This window comes from Odocoileus virginianus, chromosome X, assembly GCF_023699985.2.
Source record: "Odocoileus virginianus isolate 20LAN1187 ecotype Illinois chromosome X, Ovbor_1.2, whole genome shotgun sequence".
NCBI lineage: Eukaryota > Metazoa > Chordata > Mammalia > Artiodactyla > Cervidae > Odocoileus > Odocoileus virginianus.
The window spans coordinates 28,563,112-28,589,902 of record NC_069708.1 but is presented as its reverse complement, the minus strand read 5'-3'; the positions used below and the strand labels follow the sequence as shown (position 1 = coordinate 28,589,902).

Below are 26,791 nucleotides of genomic sequence, written 5' to 3'. Positions count from 1 at the left end.
TGTCGAAAGCTTCATAGTTGTAAAGGTGAAGTGAAAACAGTCTAGTGTGCCAGTATTTACTTCAGGCCCAGTGACCGAGAAACTGGGGGAAGTAGGGATAGGTGGCAGCAGAGGGAGCTTGGTCACCGTTCTTGAGTCTGTGTCTGTGGGACTTGAGGTCTCAGCTTCCCAGTGTCTGATATCCTCCCCTACAAAGGAAAGCGGAGTGACAGTTGACCCCTCGGGAGCCCTGGGGGAAGGCAGGCCTGGCCTGGGGGCTCTCTAGGTCAAGCAGGAAGGGGAAGCATGTTGGCTTGGCTGTGAGCAGCGAGAGAGGCAGAGGCTGGCTCTGAGCCTCTCACCTGAAGGACTTGGTGAAACAGGTGAGGGCTCTCTGGAACTGGCCTCTCCAACACCCTTGGGGACTAGCAGGCTCCCTGAGCAAGCTTGTGTCATTGGATGGGTTCTACATGGTGTCAGACGAAACCACAAATTCCTCAGTGTCTTTAAGCTGGCTCTTCATGTTCTGCAGGAAAAGAGACAGAGAGGGTGAGAGAGGAGAACGGCCTCATCCTAATCTCCCTGCCTTCCCTGACATTCATTGCCTCATTCAACAAGTAGTATGTGTGCTGCGACACTGTTCCAGATGCTGGGGATACAACAGTGACCTCTACAGACCACATCCCAGCCCCAGGGGCTGACATTCCATGACACGAGAGGGAAAGCAGACTTGCCAGGTCAGGAGGTGGAAGGAAGGGAATGAAGATCCTGCCTCTAGGAAGGTGTGATGTGTGTGTAGTGACCAACAGGACTTCTTTGAAGAGACCAGCTAAGCTCTTGACTCTTCTGTGTGCAAAGAGGCTGAGGAGCTGGCTCCTCCACATCCTTCCAGCCCCTCTGGCCCCGCCCTGTCTTTCCTCCCTCCTGCAACCCAGTGCAATGTGCTCAAGCAGTGGATACATTTCTGGTATGTGACATCCCCTCTGTTGTTGCGTCTCTTACTCCCACCCTTCCCTTCTCTCTGTCTCTCTTTTTCTTCTTTCCGCTGAACGTCCCAGCAGGCTCAAGCCAGGTTTCAGAATGCTGAAGAAGAAAAGCAGATGGTGAGTTGTCATTTGGTGGGGATGTGATAGGCAGGGGTGTGCATGTGGACACTCCCCACATTTAGATTCATAGGATTGTGTACCTAAAAGCCCCAGAGAGGTATATGGGTCCAAATGGGTTATCAAAGAAAGGAGGGTAAACTTCGTGATGGCATCCACAGTCCAGATCAAGAGCAGAGTTTTTCCTCTCGGGGTGGGGGGTGGGGATGGTTATGTGAGATGCCATGTCTGTGAGACAGCCAGCATCTGGTGGGTAGTGGACAGGCGATTTGGGGCCTGGTGGGTGGGGGGAGGGCTTGGAAAATGTGAGGGACAGAGGGGAAGGGGAAGGGCCTGGCCTGGACTAACCTGAAAGCAGAACAACTGAGGTGAGAGCTCCTTATTACCTAGTCCTATGTTATATGAGATTCCATCATTGACACTTGGATTTTAAGAGAAATCTGCCTAGTTGTGGCCCCTGTTTATCACCTAGAACTATGAGGCTTTGCTCCACTGACTTCCAGGGAGCCACCTTGAAGTAACTGGAAGGAAAAGAGAATGTAGGTGGCCTAAGAGTCTTGATCTGGTTTCTGAAATAATGGTGTTGCTTAGGAAGACATCTTTTATATACATGTGAGGATACAGGGCTGATTGATTGTCTCCAGGAGCCTACCACAGATCATAGTCTGAGGTTATAGAAATGGGTGAGGTTCTGTTACTGCTTCAATTCATTCAGTGGGAGAGAAGCCAAAAAAAAAGAAAAGCGAAAAAGAAAAAAACCCAGGATGATAACAATAGAGGGAGATGGCTATGAGAAGATGGAGGAGGGGCAGCCACCAGCCTTGAGAGTTGGAATGGAGTCTTAGCGATTTCCCAGAGAAGGCATGCCTGAAATGAGTGAAGAAAGAAGTTGGCCAGGAAATAGAGAAAGGGGAGAGCTTTGCAAGTAGTCGCCCGAGACAATAAAGTGCAGATTTTGAAAGTGAAAATAAGTAGACTTAGATTTCTCTTCTAGGGTTTCAGTAGAAGGTCAGTCATGCGGCTTAAGTATAGGGGTAAAAAGTGGTGCCACACAGAGATACAGAGCCCTGGATTTTGAGAAGCAAAAGATTTTGAGTATTGTTAACTTTCATGATGGTCCGTTGATTATTTATCCTTTATGATTCAGTTTTTGAATGAATGTTCTACCTAAGATATCTTTGCCTAACCTCATGGCACAAAGGTTTTCTCCCACATTTTCTTGTAGGTTTACAACTTACACTTAGCTCTATTATTTATTCCGAGGGTTTTTTGCATGCAGTGTGAGGTATTGACGTTTATTGGTGGTTTCCATTCGGAGATTCCCTTTCTCCAGCTCTATTGGTTAATTATCAGTTAATTTAGTTATCTTAGCACCTTCGTCACAAATCAACTGACCATATTTTTGCATATGTCTGTTTCTGGGCTTTCTATTTTATCCACTGATCCATACATCTAGTTTTATGGTAATACCACACTGTCACGACTACTATAGGTTCACATTAAGTCAGGGAATTTGGTACCGTAAGTCCTTCATCTTTGCTCTTCTCCAAGTGGCTTTGGCTATTCTATGTCCTTTGCATTTCCACATAAGTTTTAGAAATAACTTTTCATTCTAATTATGGTTATGGCAAAACGATAGATGAATTACTAGAGACTTGACATCTTAAACCTTCTGGAGTCTTCTGATCCATGAATATAGTATATCTCCATTTAATTTGCATCTTCTTTAATTTTTCTCAACAATATTTTATAGGTACCTGTATATGAGCCTTGCACATACTACATTAAGCTTCTTAATAGGTATTTAATTTATTTTAGTGCTATTGTAAGTGATATTTAAACTTCTTCCATCTCCAATTATTTGTTCCTGGTATGCTGAAATAGAGAGGACTTTTCCCATTGAGTTTCTGTCCTGTAACCAGGTTAAATTACATATTAGATCTGAGAGATGATTTTGTTTTCTGTAGACTACTAAGTATTTTCTAAGTATTACTCAGTATGATCCCTTCAATGTATTGTTGGATTCAGTTTATGCCTCTAGGTGTTCTTGACAAATGCCATCAGGGGAAAAGGATTTCAAACTGGGTAAGCTCTGAGTCGGAGAAAGCCACCCAAGTGGGGTCTTCTAGGGAACTACTAGACAGGACAAATAATGACCTGGGAACGTTATCTGGGAACAAGGCTCTGCAGGAGTCCTGTCCCATTTCTGCTCCCTCTGGTGGCTGTCAGGCTGCCGGTTTTCACCATGATTGCAGGCTGTTAGCATTCAAAGCTGAGCTTCCCTTGTGGCTCAGCTGGCAAAGGATCCGCCTGCAATGCAGGAGACCTGGGTTCGATCCCTGGGTTGGGAAGATTCCCTGGAGAAGGGAAAGGCTACCCACTCCAGTATTCTGGCCTGGAGAATTCCATGGACTCTACAGTATACAGTCCACAGGGTCGCAAAGAGCTGGACATGACTGGGCGACTTTCACTTTCAGCATTCAAGGCTACCACAGAGTTGGATAGAGCGGCATGAGGACAGGACTACTTGAAATGCCACCTAGCTCACTCTTCCTACTGAGATTAGGCTATTTTTCTAGAATAAACATACCTAAGGGTGTTGCATGCTTTTGGCGAATTTTTAGAGTTCTGCCAACATTGATTCTGAACCTCTTTTCCAGTTTTCTCATTGCTTTCAGAGAGGAGAGAATTTTCAGCAGTCCTTCTTCCGACATTTTGGCTGACTTCCTGTACAATCTTTCACTGTGCTTACCTATCAGTGTGTTTGTTGCTGTGCAGTACACTGTGCTTGTACTTACATGTCTCTCAAGAAATAACTTTTTGGGTCACCAACCATGTGAGAGGCTCCACAACAGAAGGTCAAAGCAAAGATGTATAATACACCATCTTTGATTTCAAAGCTGTCACTCTCAAATAGATTCCATTTAAATAGAACATTTGAAGCATAAGGATTGCCAAGCCTATGTCTGATCACCAAATTATATCCTAGTTCAGTTCAACAGGAATTATTTTTGGCCGCCGTTCCTTAACTATAACCAGGCTTTCACCTAGATATTTGACAGCAAGCCTGACTAATATCTCTGGTCACTGCTAATTTCACCTCCAGTCACTTCAGGAAGCTGAGAGCTTCAAGGGAATAAGAGTGCAGATGGGGAGGGGAGTGGCTGCCGCTATCACCCATATGAAGAATTAGAAACAGAGATTCATTTGAACAACCAGTCTTGGTTTTCATAATTGCATAGCACCAAGTCAGTATTTTCCACTGAAATGGCTTGTTTTTATATTGATGGAGCCCACTGTCCTTTTGGCTATTGATAGAGTTTTGGGTGAAAAGTAGGAAGGACCCAAGAGAACACACTTCACACCATGGTATGGAAATATAGCTCCATCCTTCTCCTTTTGAATCAGTCTCTGCATATCTGACATGGTCATCGATCAAAGATCCTCAATGGCAGTCTAAAACCCCAGTTTACATGCAATATGTATGTCTGTAAAACCCTTTGAACCACAGGAGGTGCCTGCTAATGTATTCACAGCCAGTTTGTTCAGGGCTTGATTTCTGAAGATATCCTGGTGCCTTTGATAAATATGTCTGGAAAGAGCCCCCCACCCCCAATGACAATATAATATTTAAGAGAGACGATTTTTAATTGGAAACTTGGCTCTGCCACTTCTTAGCTGTGTGACTTTGGGCAAAGTACTTAGTCTCTCTCAGCCTCAGAGTCCCAATTGGCCAAACTGAGGATAATAACAGGGGAGTTGGGAGTGGAGGGGGGGGGGGTTGCAGGGATTAAACGTGGCAAAGTTTGTAAAGCATTTAGTTTACTATCTACACTAGATAGCAATAAGCTAATGCCCCCTCCTCCCACAAATGTTAGCTTTAATTACTGTCAATCAACCTCTGAAATGCCATGAACACACAAAATCTGTAAGAGTGACCCACATTAAGAGGTTCATAGTCCATTTGTCTCATTTGGCCAACAATGAGCTCCCCGCCCCACCCCCCCTCGCCCCCGCCATGCATTTTCACAGATGAACAGTGGCCTGGAGAGAAAGAGAGCGGAAGAGAGAGAGAGAGAGAGAGAGAGAGAGAGAATCCCTTTGTTTAGGATTTTCCCTGTTATGCTTTGTGATGGTGGGTGACCACAAAATTTGCCTCTCTCCTAAAATTAGTGGAGAGGGGGCTTCTCCACTAAAGCCCCTAATATAGCTCAGTTGGTAAAGAATCCGCCTGCAGTGCGGGAGACCTGGGTTCGATCCCTGGGCTGGGAAGATTCCCTGGAGAAGGGAAAGGCTACCCACTCCAGTATCCTGGCCTAGAGAATTCCATGGACTGTGTAGTCCATGGGGTCGCAAAGAGTCGGACACGACCTAGAGACTTTCACTTTCACTAAAATTAGTGAGTTTACCAAGTGACCAATTTGCCACATTTACTGGATTTCTTGATTGTCACGTGAGCAACCTTTATGGGAATAGCTGGGCTTCCCAGGTGGTGCTAGTGGTAAAGAACCTGCGTGCCAATGCAGGACACATAAGAGACATGGCTTCAATCCCCAGGTGGGGAAGAGCCCCTGTGGGAGGGCATGGCAACCCACTGCAGTATTCTTGCCTGGAGAGTCCCATGGACAAAGGAGCCTGGCGAGCCACAAGTCTATAGGGTCACAAGAGTCAGACGTGACTGAAGTGACTTAGCACACATGCACAGAAACAATCATTTCTATTTTAAAGATGAATAATATGTTTCTGAATATTAACTCAACAAAATAGATATACCTTAGACATTTGGGAAAATACCCAAAATTAGGAACTGAAAACTTTCCCCATGAAAGTATCTTTCTAACCCAAAATTTGGGATTTACCGATGATGAAACCATTTTAATTATTCCTGATTTATTTGGGAATATTCTGAATGTCATTTTCTATCTTTTCAAGCCACATGGATTTTGTGTGCGTGTGTGTGTGTGTGTGTGTGTGCGTGCGTATTTTCAAATGGATTCTCAGATAGAACTGCTTGTTTCTTGCAATTATAATTTTTAATCAAAGATAGATATGTTAAGTTCAAAAAGTATATTTAATTTTAATTTTAAACATTGTTATTTTAAGTTGGACTAAAATTAATTAATTTAAATTGAATTTTAAACTTGAACATGAGCTAAAAGTAAAAGTTTATAATTAAGTTCATGTGGACAACTCTGCTTCTGGGAAGATAGAGTGGATGAACATTTCCTATTCTTCCCACTAAGTACCACTCAAAACCCTGGGTGCCATATATAAAATAAACATAAGGCTCTGCAATGCGGGGAGGAGAAGGTGGATCAACTAAGGATCTCAGAACCTGAGAAAGGACACGGTGGTGAGTTCCCTGGGTTTTCTTTCTGCATCATATATCCCAGGCTTGGAGCTGAAGAAGCCAGCTACTGAGAGAAATGCCGAAAGGTGGAGACAAAACAACAGTGATAACAACAGCAGCAGCAGCAGCAATGAAACCCAGCTGAAACAGAAAGAAAAGTCTGCTCTCTCTAGCGTAAGGATCAAGAATGACAAGACAGGAAAGGTTTTGTGCATGACTGCTCTACTCCAGCCAAGCAATATGGAAAGGGTGGAGGGGAAGGATTGTGGCCTGCCTGCCCCCTCGCCACCTCCCCAGCCCTGCCGCCCTCCCCCACCCCCCACCCCCCACCAAGCCAGCGAAGGTCTAGTGGGGAATCTATAATTCCACGTTTTACTGGTGGAAACAGGAGCCATCTTCCCCTCTTCACCACATCAGTGGAACTCAAACACATGGAGACTCTGGAATTATACCTCCACTTGTCAGTAAGATGGCAACCCTCCCCATCCCTGCTTGGATGATTTCAGTACTTTCACCATCACTCAGCAGTAAGGAGGCCGCTCATTCCGTGGGCTAAAGAAAAGTTTTCCAGCACATTAAGAAATGGCTTGAACTGAATGAAGATGATTACAAACCATACCCAAATTTGTGGGATGAAGCTAAAGCATTGCTGGAAGGGAAATTTACATCATGGAAAGGGAAATGCACCAAGTCAATAATCTAAGTTCTCACCTCAGGAAACTAGAAGAAGCAGCAAAATAAATCCAAAGCAAACAGAAGGAAGGGGATACAGAAGATGACCCCAGTAATCAATGAAATGGAAAACAGAAAAACAATAGAGAAAATCAATGAAACAAAAATCTCGTTCTTTGAAAAGATCAATGAAACTTACAAACCTCCAGCGAGTCTGACAAAATAAACCCGCAGTGATTCACTGCATTTACTGAATGACTTCAGTGACTGTGTTCGTGAAATAGTCTATTTTAGAAACCACGTGTAAAATAGATAAACCAGTGCAAGTTTGATGCATGAAGCAGGGCACACAAAGCCACTGATCTGTGACAACATAGAGGGATGGGAGGGGGGCAGAGGTGGAAAGGGTGTTCAGGATGGAGGGGACACACCTATGGCTGATTCATGTTGATGTATGGCAAAACCCGTCACAATATAGTAAAGTAAATTTCCGACATAGCAGCTGGATTGATGTCCTTCACACAGAAACTATTTTGGGGTAAGCTTTTTTTGTAATTAGCTCAAATTCTTTTCTAAGTGATAGAAATGATTACCCGATATCTACTTCACAAGTTCAAAATTTTTAGGCTATAATCACATCTTTGCAGATTGCAAAGTCCTTGGAGAAAAAAAAATGTACCTAAAATATTAATCGGCCAAGGTTTCATGCAGCATGACTCATGAGAAGAAGGTATCTGAAAAGTAAGGTGTTTGAACTTTTTTCATGGTTTGAATCAATTGCTCTTTCATATTGTTGGAAAGGTCCTGTATTATATGGGCTTGGTTGCAGATCTAAGGCTTTTCGTAAAACGATGTATATGGTCCTGCAATTCTCTAACATACATTCTGTAACTGTAATAATAATGTATTTACTTTTATTTTTTTCTATGTGCTGTGCTTAGTCACTCAGCCATGTCTGACTCTCTGCAACGCATTGGACTGTAGCCCGCTGGGCCCCTCTGTCCATGGGGTTTTTCAGGCAAGAATACTGGAGTGGTTGCCATTTCCTCCTCCACGGGGTCTTCCCAACCCAGGGATCGAACTCGTGTCTTCTGTGTCTCCTGCACTGCAGGCGGATTGTTTACCTGCTGAACCATTGGGGAAGCCCTATTTACTTGTTTATTTATTGTTTTACTATATCTCCATTTAAAATGTCTGTGTGTGAGAGAGAGAGTGAGTGCATATGTGTGTGCGTGCGCCCAAGATCCAAGCTACTTTATAGCTGGCCAAATTTATAACCCAGGTTCTCTTAATAATTGTTAAAAAACTGTTTCTAGTTGTTGCTGAATAGTTACTTCCGATTTCAGGCAACAGATTTTGTCATTCTTTTTGGACTGTTAGAGGAAATTCTTTTTGAATTCGTCTTATATTTGCTTACATTTCTCTTCATATTGTTCACTTTGTTTTCTTCATATTTCTTTGAACACAGCAAATAAATAGCTTTTCCTCTTTATTTGTTGTTGCAAACACAGCAACAGCAGCAACAACAACAGTGGAAGGGGTTGGGAGGCTGAGGTGCTCAACTTTACAGCAAAATGCCCACTAATTAAAAATAGAAGGGAATTTCTAGAAAACAGAAATAGAGAATCACCATGTTTCCGACCACCAAAGCAATAATCAAACCAGACCCAGAGCCCTGAATAAAAGCTAAGGCCGAGAGGTGAGAATGTTTTTGAACAGACTACCCACATGGTATCAAAATATCATGCCACAGACTGCTTATAAATCAAAAAGGTACCTTTACCATTAAATGATCTCTACAACAACACCTTAAAATAAGTGATCAAACTCAGTAATGCCAACTGTAGCAATGACAGCTAGACAGCCTGAACTTGCGGGCCTACAGATGTGAGGCTCACGACCTATTTAATGTCCTTGCCAAGAATATTAAACCTGAAGATATAAATCTAAACAAGAGGAAAATATCAGGCAAACGCATACTGTGGACGCTTTACAAGCAAACGAGCCTAGGCTCCATGACATGAAAATGTCATTGCCGTGGAAGATTTAAGTTGAGGGACTGTTTGGGACTGCAGGATACTAAAGAGACATGACAGCTGAATGCAGTGTGTGATACTTGATTGAACTGTGGATCCTCAAAAGGATATTATTGGGACAATTGGGGAAATTTGACTATGGACTCTATATGGACTTAGATAACACTATCACCTCATTGTTAAATTCCTTCGACATGATAACAGTACTGTGGTCAGACGGGAGAGTATCCTAGTTCTTAGGAGACAAATTCTGAAGTAATTGGATGAAGTGTTTGGAACTGTTACGCGGCTAAGCAAAAAAGAAGAAGAAAAAGAGAGCGAGAAAGCAATGGGATAGTAGGAACCTAGGTAAAAGAATGCTTACTCTTTATGCATTTTCAAAATAAAAAGCTGAGGAAAATGGATTGCTCATATTTTAGAGTCATGCATTGAAATAGTTCCCAATAAAATAAGAAAATTTCTGATGTTTGCTTGAAAATAGTCTGGGAGAGGGGTAGGGGAAAAGATACATGTGAATCGAGTTTGACTATAAGTTGTTGCTGGTTGCGGTTGGGTGATGGGATAATCGGAGGTTCCCTCACTCTTCTCTCGTGTACAATGGTTCTCAAAGTGTGGGTCCCTTCCAACAGCATCTGCATCACCAGGGAACTTGTCAGAAAAGCCAACTCTGGGTCCCACTCCAGGACTTTCAATCTGAGACTATAGATGTGGAGCTCATCAATCTGTGCTTTAACAAGCTCTCTGTGTGATGCTGCTGTAAGCTCACATTCCAGGACCATGACTCTACTGTCATGAACTTGGAGATTGAAAATTTGTATACAAGTTCTATTTGCAAATGTTCGAAATAATCCACAGTATAATTTTTTTAATTAATTTATTTTTTATTGAAGGATAATTGCTTTACAGAATTTTGTTGTTTTCTGTCAAACCTCAACATGAATCAGTCATAGGTATACATATATCCCCTCCCTTTTGAAACTCCCTCCCAACTCCCTCCCCATCCCACCCCTCTAGGTTGATACAGAGTCCCTGGTTTGAGTTTCCTGAGCCATGCAACAAATTCCTGTTGGCTATCTAGTTTACCTATGGTAATGTAAGTTTCCATGTTACTCTTTCCATACATCTACCCTTTCCTCTCCTCTCCCCATCACAGTATAATTTTTTTAAAGTAAATAAAACAGGCATCCTTGCTTAGTGGTCAGCCTAGTTTTAATGAAAAGTTTTAATGAAAAGTTTCAAGACAGATAATACTAATCTTACATGAACACTGCCAGAGGATAGCAAAGAGGGCAACTAAGTTGCTCAACTTAGTCTATGAGACTAGAAAACCTTGACCCTAGAACCAGCAATTATGCTATGAGGAGGGAAACATCAAGTCAATCTTGCTCATGAACAGAAGACAGGCAAATTCTAGGTAAAACTTTAGCAAACTGAACCCACCAGTGTACACAAAAGATGCTACACTGTGATGTATAGCTACGTCTATCCTAGGAGAGCAAATCTGGCGGAAGGATGCACGAGAGAGACTTGGGTGTTGCTAATATATTCTGCTGCTTGCCCCAGGTGCTAACTGAATGTGTATGTTTAATTTTTGAAAACTCACTAAGATGCACACTTACGATTTTGATTCTTTTTTGATTATAAGATATACTTCACTAAAAATTTTGAAAGAAACCTCATAAATAACGCTCATTATATTAACAGATCCAAATGAATAGAGTCCTGGTCATTTCAGTAGAGGCCCCAAAGTTAAAATCCAATGATCTATTCATGATTTTTAAGACAAACTTATTAAACTAGAAATATAAGGGATGCTCCTTAAACTGATAAAGAAAAAGAGAGAGGAGGGAGAGAGAGAGGAAGAAAGAAGAAACAAAAGTGAGAAGAAAAAAATAAAGAAGGAAGGGAGGAAAGACAAAAAAAAAAAGGAGAAAGAGAGAATGAAAGAAAGACAGCAAACAATGAAACAAGCACAGAAAGCCCGTTTTAATATGGAAATGTTGGCAACATTCTGTTTAAATATTAGGAACAACCCAAAGATGCCCAATTTTGCCATCTCCATTTGACCTTGTAGTGGATGTCCTAGCCAGCCAGTAAGAAACTTGTAAACTGATTATCTTACTTCTGTTACTCACAGATTCACAGAAAACTGCAGACCACTTATAGACACATGATAAAATGTCACAGAGTTTAGCATGGTGGCTGACTTTAAGATCAATATATTCTTTTAAAAGTCAAATGGACTGGGAAGACCCAGAGGGATGGGGTGGAGAGGGAGGTGGGAGGGGGGACCGGGATGGGGAATACATGTAAATCCATGGCTAATTCATTTCAATGTATGACAAAAACCACTGCAATGTTGTAAAGTAATTAGCCTCCAACAAATAAAAATAAATGGAAGAAAAAAAAAAGTCAAATGGATTTCTATAAATTAGATAGGGATAGAAAATGTCATTTTGAACAGATATCAAGCACCAGAGCAACACGATTCCAGAGTATCTTGAAAGTGTAAGTTGCTCAGATCATGTCTGACTCTTTGCGACCTCATGGACCATAGCCCGCCAGGCTTCTCTGTCCTTGGGATTCTCCAGGCAAGAATACTGGAGTGGTTTGCCATTTCCTTCTCCAGGAGATCTTCCTGACCCAGGGATTGAACCTGGGTCTCCTGCATGGCAGGCAGATTCTTTACTGTCTGAGCCGCCAGGGAGTATCTTGGAATAAATACAAAAAGCATGTACAAAATCTGAATGTAAAAAAGATAAACACTAAGCTGAAGGATTCCAGCGTTAAAGAAGACCCACAAAAATAGAGAGCCATCCCATGTTGGTGACTAGGAAGGCTGAATATCATAAAGATAGTCAATTCTCCCTTAACTGATCCACAGATTCAATGAAAATGTAATCCAAATCTACCGCAAATGAGTTTTCAGGGAACATGACATGCTGATCCTGACATTTACATTTTTGAGTTTAGGAAGGACAAAACGCAAAGAATAGCAAAGATACACCTGGAAATGATGAATAAGGTGTGAGGACTTGTCCCACCAGAGATCAAGATGTCTTACTAACAGATAAAAATTAAGAGAATGTAGTACTGGCACAGGAATAGATCGACTTATCTGTGGAACAGAACAGGGAACTCAGAGACACGAATGAAGACCAGAATGACTCCACACACTGCCAATTGTTCCCTGGGGCGGCAAAATCGGATTTCAAATTGAGAGTCCCTGACATAGGGATACGGAGGGATCTTAAAAACACAGGCTGATTTTGTAAAAGTAATTTACCGAATACCAAGGATGCCTGTTTAAAATGCTTGCTGGAGCAGGAAATGGCAACCCACTCCAGTGTTCTTGCCTGGAGAATCCCAGGGATGAGGTCGCACAGAGTCGGACACGACTGAAGTGACTTAGCAGCAGCAACAATAGTAGCTTTGAGTGGAGAAGCTGTAACGAATTTTGTTCTTTCAATTCTTGTATTTACTGCATTCTCTATGAGCAGAATACACTGGATTTCTCTGGTGGCTCAGACAGTAAAGAATCTGCCTGCCAATACAGGAGATGCAGGAGACAAGGTTTTGATCCTTGGGTCGGGAAGACTCCCTGGAGAAAGGAAAGGCTGCCCACTCCAGTATTCTTGCCTGGAGAATCCCATGGTCATAGGAGCCTGGTGGGCTACAGTCCATGGGTCACATTTTCTATGAGAAGAATGTATTAGCTTATATTTTGTAATATATAATAGGACTCATAAACAATCACTGTTATGTCTGGGGCAGTAGGGAAATCTCACAGTATGTGCTTATTATAGATTTCCAGTTTTCTGAGTTTAATGAAATTCAATACAAACTTTTGAGCCAATTGCGATGGTTTTGCCAATTCCTTCTAGAACTATTAATAAGAGCCATCAGAAGTCGAGTATATAAAAAAAGTTTGACTTGCTTGGTGCTTCAGTGCTATAAGACATCTGATGATTAGTTGCAGCTGAGGAGGAAAAAGCATCTTTTTAGTTTTAGAAAAACTAAAACTCTATCAAAATTTCCTAATGGTAATTTTTTGCTTGTTCGTTTGCTAAACTACTTGTTCTGAATATAAGAATAATAAATCCTTGTCATAAACAAAATAAAATAAAATGCTTGCATATACAGTATTTCACAGGGCTTCCCAGGTGCCACTCGTGGCAAAGAATCCTCCTGTCAACGCAGGAGACTTAAGAGACATAGGTTGGATCCCTGGATCGGGAAGATCCCATGGAGAAGGAAATGGCAACCCACTCCAGTATTCCTCACCTGGAGAATTTCACGGACAGAGGAGCCTGGCGGGCTATAGTCCATAGGCTCGCAAAAGAGTCGGACGCGACTGAAGCAACTTAGCACACAGTATTTCACATCCAAAAAGCAAAGAGTTTGGGAAACAAGGTTTGGGGAGCACAAAGCTCCACTCCATTTCTGGAGTCGAATGGCAGGCCCAGTAAAGCCACCCAGCACAAGGAGAAGTGCGTGAGGGAAGCGAAGGGAGCGGTGGGCGGGGCTTTTGCCGTGACCTTCAGATGAACCTGAAGCTCATTGGTCACTGACCACAGCGGTGGGTGGTGAAAAGCAGAGCCAGAAGCTCGTTGTCAGTTGAAGGAAGGGCAGGAAAGGGACCGAGAGCTGGGTCTTCCTTCGGGCCTCCTGTCAGAGTACCTTCGATCCTGACCTGCTGGAGGCTGGGGTAACCATAGGCTGGCATCCGGAATAGGACCCTCATTCTCCACACCGCTTCTTTCCTCCCGCCCCGCCCCCACCCCCCGCTCCCGATCCCCAATCCCTTCTCTCCTCAACCTCCTCAGGGTACCTCATATCCCACCCTGCCCCACTCCTCCCCCCACTCCACACTCCACACTCCACACCCCACCCCTCCTTCGCTGAAGTCCTGTGGGATGATCGCTTGCTCCAGACTCCTGACCCCTGGCCTCTGGCCACTGGGACAGGGCTTATGTCCCCCCACCCCCACCCCCGCCCACCTCCTGATTCTGAGGTGAGGGTGACAGGGAACGGTTGGGTAGCCTGAGAGGAGGGAGGTGGTGAACTCTGGATTTGGGAGGAGGGGAAGCTGTGGTCAAGCATAATTGCTGAAGTTGTTGGGAGGCTGTGGGGGGAATGCATGGGTTTGCGTGAAAGCAGAGAGAGTGTGCTGGTGCAAGAGAACAATTAGTGCAGTGAGGAGTTGGCGGTTGACTAGGTCAGGGTCTGGCGTTCAATAGGGGGCTCAACAAACATCTACTTGGTAAATCAATGAGGGGATGAATGAAAGTAATCATTGAAAGAAGGGCTTGAGATGCAGCGGGACTCTAGGATTTCATGATATGATATGATTTCAGGGTGTCAGTTTAAAGAGGGAGCAAGAAAATAATTAAGATTTTGATAGAGTGCAAGAAAAAAATTGGAATGGAAGATGAGAGGAAAATTGAATGTAGGGCATACATGAGACCAATAATAGAATTAAGTGCAGGACATAAGAATCATGAGTATGGAGTGGATGAATGCAGGAGGTGAGGAAGACAATTGTGGAAAGGGATGCCAGGAATAATAGTTGGGCATAGCAGAGTACAGGATGATAAAAATGAGAAAGGGAAGTAGTAATTGTTGAAAGAGGCACGAGAGTGCATGTGTATTGCCCGAAGGGGTCAGGGGTCCATGTGAAGTGAAGGTAAGCAGGGGGAGTAATAATTGGATTGGAAGTATACAGGACCCATGCCCAGAGTTTCTTGGAACTGGCCTATATGTGAGTGGGGCTTCCTGGGAAGGAGACTACATGAGCAAGAAGGGAGGGTGCAATCTCATTTCAGCAGTGAGCTGGATGGAGAAGAATCCAGCCACCTCAGATGGGGTTTCCCAGGGGCAGAGGAAGTATGTAGGGGGTTGGGGATCGTGTGGCCACCCTGACCTCCACTCCTTGTCCTAGAACCATGGATCGCAATCAGATGCCTGCTATGCCCTGCTGCCTCCCCGACTCCACCACTGGACTTGAGACCGGAGCCCCACAGGCGATTGAACTTGGCCCCAGAAGATCTATGCGTCGCCGTGCCCACTGCCACAACCATGGCATCACTGACCAAATCAAGGACCAGGAGCACCTCTGCCTCTTCCAGGCCTGCGAGTGTCACAAGTGTGTTCTCTTCTCGTGAGTATGGCATCTGACAAGGTAGGCCTCCTCTAAAGGTGACTGACCTTAGACCCGCAATCCCCCTGCTTTAGGGAACACTCCAGCAGCTTGCCTGCTGAACGTGACTTGAAGATGGAGCAGGGGCCATACCTAAAGAGGCGCCCGACTCGAGGACGGATAAGGAGTGGGACCACCTCTCCCAGAGCTCACGGCCGTGCCAAGAAGTTGGGCACTCAAGCAAGAGTCCCCAGTGAGTGTCTCTGACCAGGGAGGGAGTTGGAGTTTTGGGTGTAGGGAGCATGAGTAGCTCCGTCACCAGTCCTACCACCCAGTTTCTGTGTGGCTTTACTCCTTGGGAAAGTTACTCTTCAGGCCTTAGCTTCCCCAACTATAAAATGCCATCAGTATTATCTACCAAGTGTTGGTGGGAAGGAGAGATCTGGGAAATCAAGAAGGGTCTAGAGTGGGACAGGTTCAGGGTGAGGTAGAGTGGGATGGGATCAGGGGGTAAGGCTCACCTAAGCTGTCCCCAGTGTCTCACAGTTGGGAAGGAGAACATCACGCCTCAGCTCGAGGCTCATCCCTGTGCAATCCCCGAGGAGGAGTCTGGGGCCAGTGTGGGAAGCTCTGACCTCAGCCACTGCTCAGAGCCCTTCCTGTGTCCTGAAGACCTGGGTACCATCTCTAACCCTACCACAACTTGCCATATGACCCTGGGGGAAAACTACTTCTCTATGGGTCTCATAGTCCTCAGTCCCAAAATGAATAAGAGGACTAGGTTGTCTTGTAGGTCTTCTCAGCTCTGGCATTCTGGGCTCCTATCCTTGTCCCAAAACATGCCCACATCCCCTCTCCATGGCCGGCTTGGTTCCTGACTCCAACCTGTGCTCTCTGTTCCCGCAGACAATCTTCCAAGGCCCTCTGCTGCTCGGTCAGGTCGTGGGATCTTTGTCTCTATCCTGGACTCCAGCACCCTTGAAGAAGCAACTAACAATTTCTCTTTCAAGGAGGTCACACAGATCCCTCGCCTTGCCGAGCAGGTAAGTAGAGTGAGAAAGACCATGGAGCTACTTGTATATTGTGTTACTGAGTGTCCAAACCTTCTGCTTAAGGCTCTGGAGCTAGAAGGAGGAGATGGAGGCAGTACAGGGCAGCTGGGGGCAGGGGGAGAGGTGGAGGAAGGGGAGGAGGAGCAGGCATCTCAGACTTAGGGGCAACAACAGGGCTCTCCCAGCTTTGCCATTTCCAACTTGTGAGACTTTGGACAAGTGACTTTACATATCTGAGCCTCCGTTTCCTATCAGTGTCCTGAGAGGGGACAGTATTCTACATCTATAGAGAACTGCCGACTCATTGGAAAAGACCTTGATGCTGGGAAACATTGAGGGCAGGAGAAGGGGGTGACAGAGGATGAGATGGTTGGATGGCATCACCAATTCAATGGACATAAGTTTGAGCAAACTCGGGGAGATGTGAAGGACAGGGAGGCCTGGCATGCTGCAGTCCATGGGGTCACAAAGAGTCAGACATGATTTAGCAACTGAACAACAACAACAACATAGCATTGAAAAGAGGACTAGCACAAGGCCTGCCACATCACAGGCCTTTGACAACTGGAGGTTGTTATTCCACATGAAACAAACGGATGGGATAGAAGCTTCTGCTGAGAAGGGGAGCCATAATGGTGAGGGACACCATCTTGCCCAGGCCAGAGTCTAATAACCATCAGAGAAAGTGTCCTGGAGATGAGTCAAGCTGGCCCTTCAAGCCCCTTTGGGGATTGGGGAATATAGGAGCAAGAACCAGTCCCTGGACAGGAACAGTAATCACATCTCTCCAGGTGCATTGCAGATTAAAATGCAGACACCTCTGATTCCCCATAATCTTTACTGTTGCTCCAGGATTTTTTTAAAAAGCTGAGAGAAATTGGTGTCTCAGGAAAGATACAGAAAAAAAAAAAAAAAAATGGAAACGAAGACAGGCCAGGCAGGGGAAGGGACTTGTCTAAGCCACAACACCTAATGGCCATTCAGACTCCCACATGCAGATATTGTAAAATCTTGGCCCCCCTCCCCCCTGGTAGTATGTACCTGCCAAAGGGATAAATCCCCTGATCTCTCCTTTCCTTGTTCCTAGACACCCAACTCTGATCCTCCAGCCCCATGCCACCCTTAACCCCATTCTACTGCAGCCACAGACTCTGGGGAGATTGTAGGGTCCAGAACCCTGGCAGGGGCCAAGCTTAGTGAAGGAGAAGAGCAGAAGGCCTCAGGGTAGCCGGGGACTGAAGGGGCATGGAGGGAGTGTGGGTTCCCAGCTCCCATTCTCTCACATCCTTTGTTTTCAGGCTCCCGAAGCTTCCAACCAGGCCTCGGCTTCTGCCTCCTCAGAGTGGCAGCGAAAACTAGAAGCAGCCGAGGCTCTGCTGGCTCTGAGAAAATCTTCTCCGGCCCCTTCTGGCTCCTTCTCTCTGCTCCAGCCCTGCGTTGCTCCAGGTAGCCTGGTCTTTGAAAGGAGAACAAGGGGTTGGGGACAGTTGGGAAATGGGAGGCTGTTGTGGTAAGCAGGGCCTAACTGGGAAGTCAGAGTTGGAGGGAGGTAGGGGGGGTTGAACTTCTCTGGACCCAGGCTGCCAAGCTCCTCAGTCGGACTCTTGAAGTGGCAGTAGATGGTTGTTCAGAGAATCACTGAGCATTTACTGAGCATTGTGCTCAAAAGCAAATGTTCACTGCCCTGATGTCAAGAAATAAGGAAACTGAGTCCCTGAGGATGGCAGGGACTTACCAAGGGCATGCAGCATATCAAGTGGAAGAATCAGGTCTCCTGAGTCCCAGTCCAGAGCTTTCTACCCAGACTCCTGCAGTCTGCTGTGATCTGGGGAGGACATGTATAGGTGATAAGTGTCTAGTAGAGAAGGAGATCTAGTTCCTGCCTTCAGGGAGCTTCCAGTCTTGATGTGGAGCCTGGATGCCTCCACAAGTCATGTTTTGGGGCTGAATCTCAATGTTGAGCCTGGAGAAGAAGGACGGAGGAGAGGTAGACACCTGGGAAGGCGAGGGGGACGGCTGGGCACTACCAGATCAAAATGGAGTGTGATATGGAGTGTGAGTGAAGCAGGCAACCCTGGAGGAACTGCTAGAACACGATGGAAGAAATGAGCGGGGAAGAGGCTACCAGTCACCGAGGTCTGCATGCCAGGCTTAAGAGGTTTGGCCAGCAACTGTGGGTGATGAGGGACCAAGGAATGTCTGAACTAGAGAGGAGCATGTTTGGAGATCCTGGGCTTGACAAAAAGAAATGTGGTTGCTGTGATGGAGGGATTGGAGGAAGCAAGAACTGAGATGGGCAAATCAAGGAAGAGTTCTGTGCAATATAGTCCAAGGTGACACAGCTTTGACTGGGTGGAACAAAAAGAGGGGAGAGCTGGGAGGACAAATGGATGTGACCTGGCCCTGACCTTTTCTTTTGTGTTGACAGCTCCTGATGGAGATAAAGGACTTCAGCCTTCTAGGCCCTCTCTTTGACCCAGGCCGGCCAGCTCCATTTCTCTGCCTAATGGTCACCTGGGGTGCGTCTCCCTCTTGAACTAGAAGCCCAGAAGTGGGCAATTCACTAGAAAGATGTCTATTTATGCATTTGCAAAGTGCTTAATGTCCAAAATTCTTACTGTATTTAAAAAAAAGCACTTAGGCTCTTTTATAGGCTTTTTATTATATGGGGCAATTCCTTGACTGAGGGGGGATATTCCTCTACCTCCATCCTTTACTCTCTTGGGTCCTGGGGCCTTATAATGTCTCTTATGAAAACAGGGTTTTGCAATCTAAGCTGATCAGTCTCTAAGTAGGGTTCTGTGTGGGTTCATCTGTTCATCTGCCAGAGGTTCTTTTGATTCATGATTGCAAACTTACCAGCATGCTCACATACTTATCCATGCATGTGAAAATCTGAGGATGTTTTCATTTTGTGTCTAGGTTTGTGTATGTGAGCAAATAATAAACCTTCTTTGTAAGCCACTGAAATATAGGTGTTGCTTGTTACCACAGTATAACCTAGAGTACCCTGAGTTTACCATGTTCAATTCACTTTTCAAAGGGACAATCACTTTCCTCAATAACTGGGATTTCTTAACATGGCTTGAAAAGGAAATGGTAGAGAAAAAAAAGGGTAGGAGATTTACTCATTCAGCAAGTAAGTGCCTACACCCTGCCTGGCATTGACTGCTTCCAGTTGTCCAGAAGGCCACAAATTCAGATGTCTGCAGGATCAAGCAGATTATATAAATGAGTAGAGCAAGCCAGATGGGGTCTGGCCAATTGAAGGTGCACGCTCTACCTAAGGGGGCAGCTGTCACTTGGCTCTAGCCAATTGTTGCCATGCAGGAATGCAGACTCATTGTTGCCACACCTCTTGATTTTTAAAGATAAGATGAAACTCTAGATTTCTATGCAAAATATCTCAATTTTGAAATATTGGCTCTGGTTTCCTCTAAACTCTTTAAACGGGCCAAACAAAAACTTCCAAGCAGGCCAACTCTGGCCAATAGAATGCTGGTTTGATCCTAGTCCAATACGTATTTTACAGTGGGGAGAAACTAAAGCCAATCTGGACAAGAAGACTCAAAGAGGGGCAATTAATTAGATCTGAGACCTATTTTGAAGGACCCAGGAGATACAAAGAAGAATCATTACCATTTGGTTAGTCTGTGTCCACTGAACACTAAGCTCATATAACCTCACAGTAGTTCTGTAAGGTCAGCGTAGGACTTCCCTGGTGGCTCAGATGGTAAAGTGTCTGCCTACAATGCATGGAGACCCAGGTTTAATCCCTGGGTCGGGAAGACCCTCTGGAGAAGGAAATGGCAACCCACTCCAGTACTCTTGCCTGGAAAATCCCATGGACGGAGGAGTGTAGTAGGCTACAGTCCGTGGGGTCGCAGAGTCGGACACGACTGAGCAACTTCACCTTCACTTTCACACATCAGGAAGTGTGCTCAAAGAGGAAAAGTAACTTGCACAAGTGCTTGAAAGGAAATTTTAAGGCCAAGGTGGTTGGGGGGAGGGAGAGACTCCTTTCTCTTTGATTTGCCTTAAATTCGCTAATAAATTTACTTTACTTTTTTTTTTTTTTTACAAAGTGTCCAGTGAGAGGTTCGAAACTTGAAGCGGCAGAACCACTACAATATTGTAAAGTAATTAGCCTCCAACTAATAAAAATAAATGGAAAAAAAATAAATAAAATAAATAAAAAGCAGAGATGTTACTTTGCCAAAAAAAAAAAAAAAAAAGAAAGAAAGAAACTTGAAGCGGCAGACACCCAGCTAGGAGGGTCTTTCAAAAGCCATCCCTTTATTTTGTACTCAAAGTAACAGTCTGTGGTAATCGATCAAATCTTACTTTCACCTGTTTCTCAGTCTTCTGCTGATGTTCAAGATCCTGCCCACCCACCTTCACCATACCCCCACACATGTTGAGCTATACCTTTTAAAAAAGTCTCTGAATGGCATAGTATAAGCATCTTAGGATATTGTTATAAATGTTAGACATCAAACATCTTTTGTGAACTGTCCTTTGGTCACTACTCCAGTTCACGTGTTTAAAATATCACTTTACATAACAGTGTGAATTAGCTCTTGACTCTGATATGTTGTATGACAGCATTGATTAGGTCTGAGGATATCCATCACACCAGAGCATCTGCAGAGTGGATTAGTCTCAACCAGTGCTACGCAGGTAAATGATTAACAACAGGCGCTGGGGGAAGAAGAAGGGTTGCAAGAATCACCCTGTGTTGTAGCATTTGCCAATTTCAAGCTACCAACGAGATGTCCTTTGATGCAGAGTTGGGAAGAGATGCATTTCCATCATTCAATTACAATATACATAATCTCAAGAGCACAGATAATAGTAAAACGTAGGGAAGTAATTAGAAATCGATGACTTTTGATCATATATTATGTTCATTTTCAGTATAATGCATATGCGATGCATTTGTTACTTAATACATTTAGTTTTAATAACAGCTGTGTTTAACAGCTGGCTCACGAAATTCCTGACAATGTGATAGTCGCCTCTTATGTTCCAGTAAGAGTCCTCTCCAGCACGCTACTGCTTTCAGCTCTTGCCCAGAAAGGCATCTCTTTCAAATCAGGTCACACTAACACTGCAGGGCTGCTGCCACTGGTTTCTGATCAAGAACAGCCTAAAGTGAGGGGAAAGTATTCGTTACTGATTTTTAAAAATCGAATGATCTGGAACGAACATTGAGCAAAATGAGTTGTCAGCATTGTTTATGAGCAAACATGCCTTGTCTGGTAAAGGCCGGAACAAGCAAGGCTCATGCAGGGATGTTGTTAACAGATTTCTTAAAGGTTAAAGGAATGGGGCAACTGGTGTTCCCTGGCCATGGGATCTGTATCTCTCATCAAGAGACAGACATTCATTACACTCCCTCGTCTTTCTCAGATGAATGCTGCATAATCTACACAAACTTCTCCACCTTGCCTTTTTTCACTTAAAAATATGCCGTTTGTCGTTGAGTACAGGCACCATGTTACACAGATCTCAAGAACATACTCATCTTATACAACTGTAACTTTATATTCGCTAAACAACTACTCTCCATAGTCCCCTTCTCCCATCCCCTGGAAACCACCATCCTATTGTCTGCTTCTGTACACTTGACTATCTTCGATGCTTCGTGTAAGATGACTTGTGGGCTTCCCAAGTGCCACAGTTTTAAAGAAACCGCCTGCTAATGCAGGAGACACAAGAGACACAGGTGCCATCCCTGGGTTGGGAAGAACCCTTGGAGAAGGGAATGGCAACCCACTCCAGTATTCTTGCCTGGAAAATCCTATGGACAGAGAAGCCTGGCAGGCCACAGTCCAGTGGTTTGCAGAGTCAGACAGTACTGAGCAACTGAGCACTTCCCCAGGTTCTAGGGTCTTAGTCCCTCTTGCTCTTGGTCTCTGCCCTGGTTGGTTGAGGTTGGTACAGTAGCTTGTTTAGGCTCTGTGTTGGGAAGGCATTGTGCCTGTGTTCTGGTGGGAGGAGGTGAGCTTTTTCCCTCTCTTGGTCAGGGCTGTGTGAGTTGGTGTGTTTTGGAATGTCTGTGGGAATCCTATCTGCTGATGACTGGATTTGTGTTATTGTCTTACTTGTTGTTTGGTTGAGGTGTCTTGTGCTGGGTGCTGCCATCTAGTGGGTGGTTCCAGGTCTTCAATACAGGTGGAGCCTTTCTTGGTAATTCTTAATTAATACTCCCTGGGGTCAGGAATCCTCTGGCAGTCTAGTGTCCTAGACTCAACATTAGCACCCCAGAGGCTCAAGCTCCATCTCTTGTTGGGGAACTAAGACTCCACAAGCCATTTGTTATGGCAATAAAGGGTATTAATACAATCAAACAAAACAAAAAAACAAGAAACAAAAATGAACCATTTACAAATGGCAAATGCAAAATCATTCAAACAGAAACAAAAGCAAAGAAATACACACACACACACACACACACACACACATAAAACCAAAACAATCTAAAGAAAACGAAGTACAAGGAGTGATCTGGCAAGCAAAGGAAACCAAAAATGATAACAACAAATTAGAAACAAAACTAAGTAAAACGCAAAACAAGACCAAAGCAGACTGCCAACTGAGGAATAAAGCAAACAAAACAAAATAAACTGACAAATGTGGTAAAAAAAGAAGAAAAGAAACAGAGAAGCAAAGTTAAATAGAAGCATATAAAAATTTACATATCAAAGAATGACTACAAGAAGAAGAGAACAGAACTCAAAACGAAACAAAATAACAAAAAAAGACCACAGAAAGCCAACTTAGAAGTACATAAATGAAATAAAAAGTGTGACTTTAAAATCTTCTAAAATGTTAGATAGAGATAATAATAACACAACCACAGCAGCAGAGAAAAAAAAGGAGGAAAAAAATCCAGAACCAATTATAGAATGAATAAAAATATAAAAATAATTACAAATGTTTTTCTCATATCTTAGCTATCAGTGTCCTTTCCCTGCTATGAGCCACAGCCCACCTCCACCTCCCTAGGAAGCCCTCCAATACTGGGGGCTGCTGGTCTCTGAACCTGATGTGGTGATAGCTCAGACTCTAATCTGGCCCTACTCCTGTGTATTCTTGCCTCCAGTGTCCACAGCTGTCAGAATTAGGGCATTTTCTTTTGCGGAAACACAGTTTCCTTTTATATATTGCATAGACACAAAGTTTACCTAGTTGATCACGTGGATTTAAACTGCAGCTTGTAGTGTTCGGGCCTGGTGCACTGGGAAGACCCAGAGGGATCGGGTGGAGAGGGAGGTGGGAGGGGGGGACCGGGATGGGGAATACATGTAAATCCATGGCTAATTCATTTCAATGTATGACAAAAACGACTGCAATGTTGTAAAGTAATTAGCCTCCAACTAATAAAAATAAATGGAAAAAAAATTAAATAAATAAACTGCAGCTTGTACAGCTGGCAAAAAGGTTTTCAATCCTCTTACTTAACTATTCCACCCCTGGAGCTCAACTGTGGTTTTATCCCCAACTCTACATGTGGGTCATCCACAGGAGTTTGCTTCTGAGGCTGCCCTGGAGGATTTGGGTCTGCCCCAGTGAGGACTGGGTGTGGAGGAGGCATGTCTGCTTGGATTGCAGGGACCTTGGCAGCACCAGGTGTTCAGGGAAGCCAGCCATCATGGGCTCAAGTGATATGGTGCTATTAGGCTTTTTTCCTGGCTTCCGGCGTCTCTGCCCCATGAGGATTGAGCATGGAGGCAGTATGGCTGCTTGGATAGTGGAGATCCCAGTGGCACCAGGTATGTAGTGAAGCCAGTGGCCATGGGCACAGAAGATATGGCACTATTATAATCCTTTTCTAGTTTCTGGAAGCTGACACTCAAAGGGCCTCCCTGGCTGGTCCTTGTCTATTGCTTGCTAGCATTCAACGCACCCCCCTGGCCAGGGTCCCTCTCTATTGCTTGGTGTATCAGGCACTCAAAGGGCCACTCCCTCTGTGGTCTTTCTCTATTGGTCAGCTGCTGGTTCCAATGTGTGGGGACCACAGAGTGATGGCTCCACCCCCTGCACATGATTCAGCAGTAGCACCCTGCCTCCATGGCTGCCCAGATTTCCTCCAAAAGCATTCCCCACTATGAACTCCTCCACCCCATCCACTTGGGCCACCTCCCTGCAGTCAACAGCAATCCTTGTCCTGGGATTGGTCTCCAGTCCTTGTGTTTACATCCCTGTCTCTCTCTTCTTGGAATACCATCGTGTTTATAACAGTCTTTTTGATAGCTCCCATAGGCTTTCCTCACTTTTTTTTCACTTGTCTTAATTCTTTTTTTTCTATTTCTTCCTCTGACTCAATGATTTCAAATGAATTGTCTTCAATTTCACTGATTCTTTCTTCTCTCTACTCAAGTCTGCTGTTGAATTGCTCTCATGAAATTTTCAATTCGATTATTGTATTTTTCACTCCCAAGAATTTCTAGTTGGTTCCTTTTTGTAGTTTCTATTTTTATTGCTATTTTCATTTTGTTCAGGCATCTTTTCCATGATTATTGTTTAGTGGTCTATGTGTGTTTTCTATTAGCTCTTTGAGTATCTCTATGCCAGTCAGTTAAAATTCTTTCTTTGACAGCTTGTAGAGCTGAGTTTCATTAGGGTTGGTTTCTGGAGTTTTATTTTGTTCCTTTGATTGGGCCATGTTTGTCTTTTCCTTTGTCTTGTAACCTTTTGCTGGAATTCGGGCATTTTTGGAAAAAACAACCACCTCTCCCAGCCTTTACATACTGGCTTTGTACATGGGAAGGCCATTGCCAATCAGCCCAGCTAGAGGTTCTAGGATCTTCCAAACCTTTTCGCATCTCCTGCTCCCCCTGGAGTTTGCCTATGGAGGTGTAGCTCTAATGCGCTACTGGCCTCTGTTTTCAGCAACTTCCAAATTCTATTAATAGCACCAGTCTCCTCTGTGCTCTGAGTCAGGGAAGACAGGAATCAGTCCTTCACGAAGCCCCTGAACAAGCCAGACACTGGGCACATAGTCCACTGTTTTTGTTTCTTCCCCATACTGAGGCCCCCATATGGAGCATTTCCTTCTGGTTACTCCATGCCATGCAGCATAAGGGAAGGAAGTCAAGCAGGTCACCAAACAGAGTGAATATTCCTACCACTTTCTATGGTTTACAATGTCCTGAGTGCTATAGCTTCTAAACTAGTGTCTAGGATTCTCACAGAGTTATTCTATTCCATACATACATTGTTGGTAACTCAATATCTCTGTGGGAGGGAGGAGAGCCTGCAGTTTCCCACCCTACCATCTTCATGAAGTCACTCCCAAGATGCACTTTTTTAACAGGTGATGTTTGCATAACTGCATCTTTTTCTTCCACTGTACATGAAGATACATTCCAAATGGAACAGAGTTTAGAACATAAAATTCAAAATCATTTAAGTACCACCAAAAAAATCCTCTATACATTAAGAATGAGGAAAATCCGCCTATGGATGAAAATCCAGAAGAAATAAGGCAAAATATGGATAAATTTGGCTGTCTAAGAATTAACTACTTCTTCATGGCAAAATTTCCCTAAAGATACCATAAACTCAGCAAAAAAGAATGCATAACAACTGGGAAAAATATTTTCCACTTCTATCAGAGACAAAAAGGGCAAGATTGTAGCATATCCCTAAGATATAAAGAGGGCTTCCCAGGTGATGCTAGTGGTAAAGAACCCACCTGCTAATGCAGGAGACATAAGAGATGTGGGTTTGATCTCTGGGTCAGGAAGATCCCCTGGAGGAGGGCATGGCAACCCACTCCAGTATTCTTGCCTAGAATCCCACAGACAGTAGAACCTGGCAGGCTACAGTCCATAGGGTTGCAAACTTTTTTTGAAAATAAGAAAAAGTAAAAAACCCTATAGAAATTGGGCCTAAAATCACAGTTTATAGTACAGAAAGAAGATGAAAAGAGGAGTGGGTTTTAACCATACAAAAAAACATGCAAACTTGTCCACATTAAGGGAAATGTAAGTTAAAACATACACTGATATACCATTTATCTGCTATCTGATTGGCAAAATTCAAAACTTTGGCAACATTACTGGTAAAACTCAGGGAAATTGGCACTCTCATATACTGATGAAGAAAAGGCAATAGGTACAGCATTTCTGAAGGAGAATATGGCAGTAATGAGCAAGATTATATGTGTTTTCTTTACACACTTTCTTCAGCAATAGTATATCTCAGGATCAAACTGAAAGATACACTGATAAAAACTGTATAAGATGATGTCACAAGTCTATTCACTGTAGATATATTTGACTAGTTAGAGTGCATATATGCTCAGTCACACAAGTCGTGTCTGACTCAACAACCTCCTGGACTGGCCTGCCAGGCTTCTCTGTCCATAGGATTTTCCAGGCAAGAATACTGGAGTGGGTTGCCATTCCCTTCTCCAAGGGTTCTTCCCAACCCAGGGATGGCACCTGTGT

The 26,791-nt window shown here is 44.1% G+C and overlaps 1 protein-coding gene across 2 annotated transcripts; it reads left to right on the top strand.

The window, feature by feature from the left end:
• Nucleotides 1-838: 838 nt before the first annotated feature.
• LOC110122438 (doublesex- and mab-3-related transcription factor C2-like) lies at nucleotides 839-20,526 on the top strand. Of its 2 annotated transcripts, XM_020869950.2 has the most exons (7): nucleotides 839-1,082; nucleotides 15,082-15,300; nucleotides 15,375-15,532; nucleotides 16,186-16,322; nucleotides 17,630-17,777; nucleotides 18,760-18,850; nucleotides 20,417-20,526. In XM_020869950.2, the coding sequence occupies exons 2-6, from the start codon at nucleotides 15,086-15,088 to the stop codon at nucleotides 18,804-18,806; spliced, it is 705 nt and encodes a 234-aa protein (XP_020725609.2). In that variant the 5' UTR covers nucleotides 839-1,082; nucleotides 15,082-15,085; the 3' UTR covers nucleotides 18,807-18,850; nucleotides 20,417-20,526. The 2 variants fall into 2 exon arrangements, with proteins under 2 accessions (XP_020725609.2, XP_020725607.2); XM_020869948.2 differs by lacking the exon at nucleotides 20,417-20,526 and having other exon boundaries at nucleotides 840-1,082; nucleotides 18,760-19,330.
• Nucleotides 20,527-26,791: the final 6,265 nt, after the last annotated feature.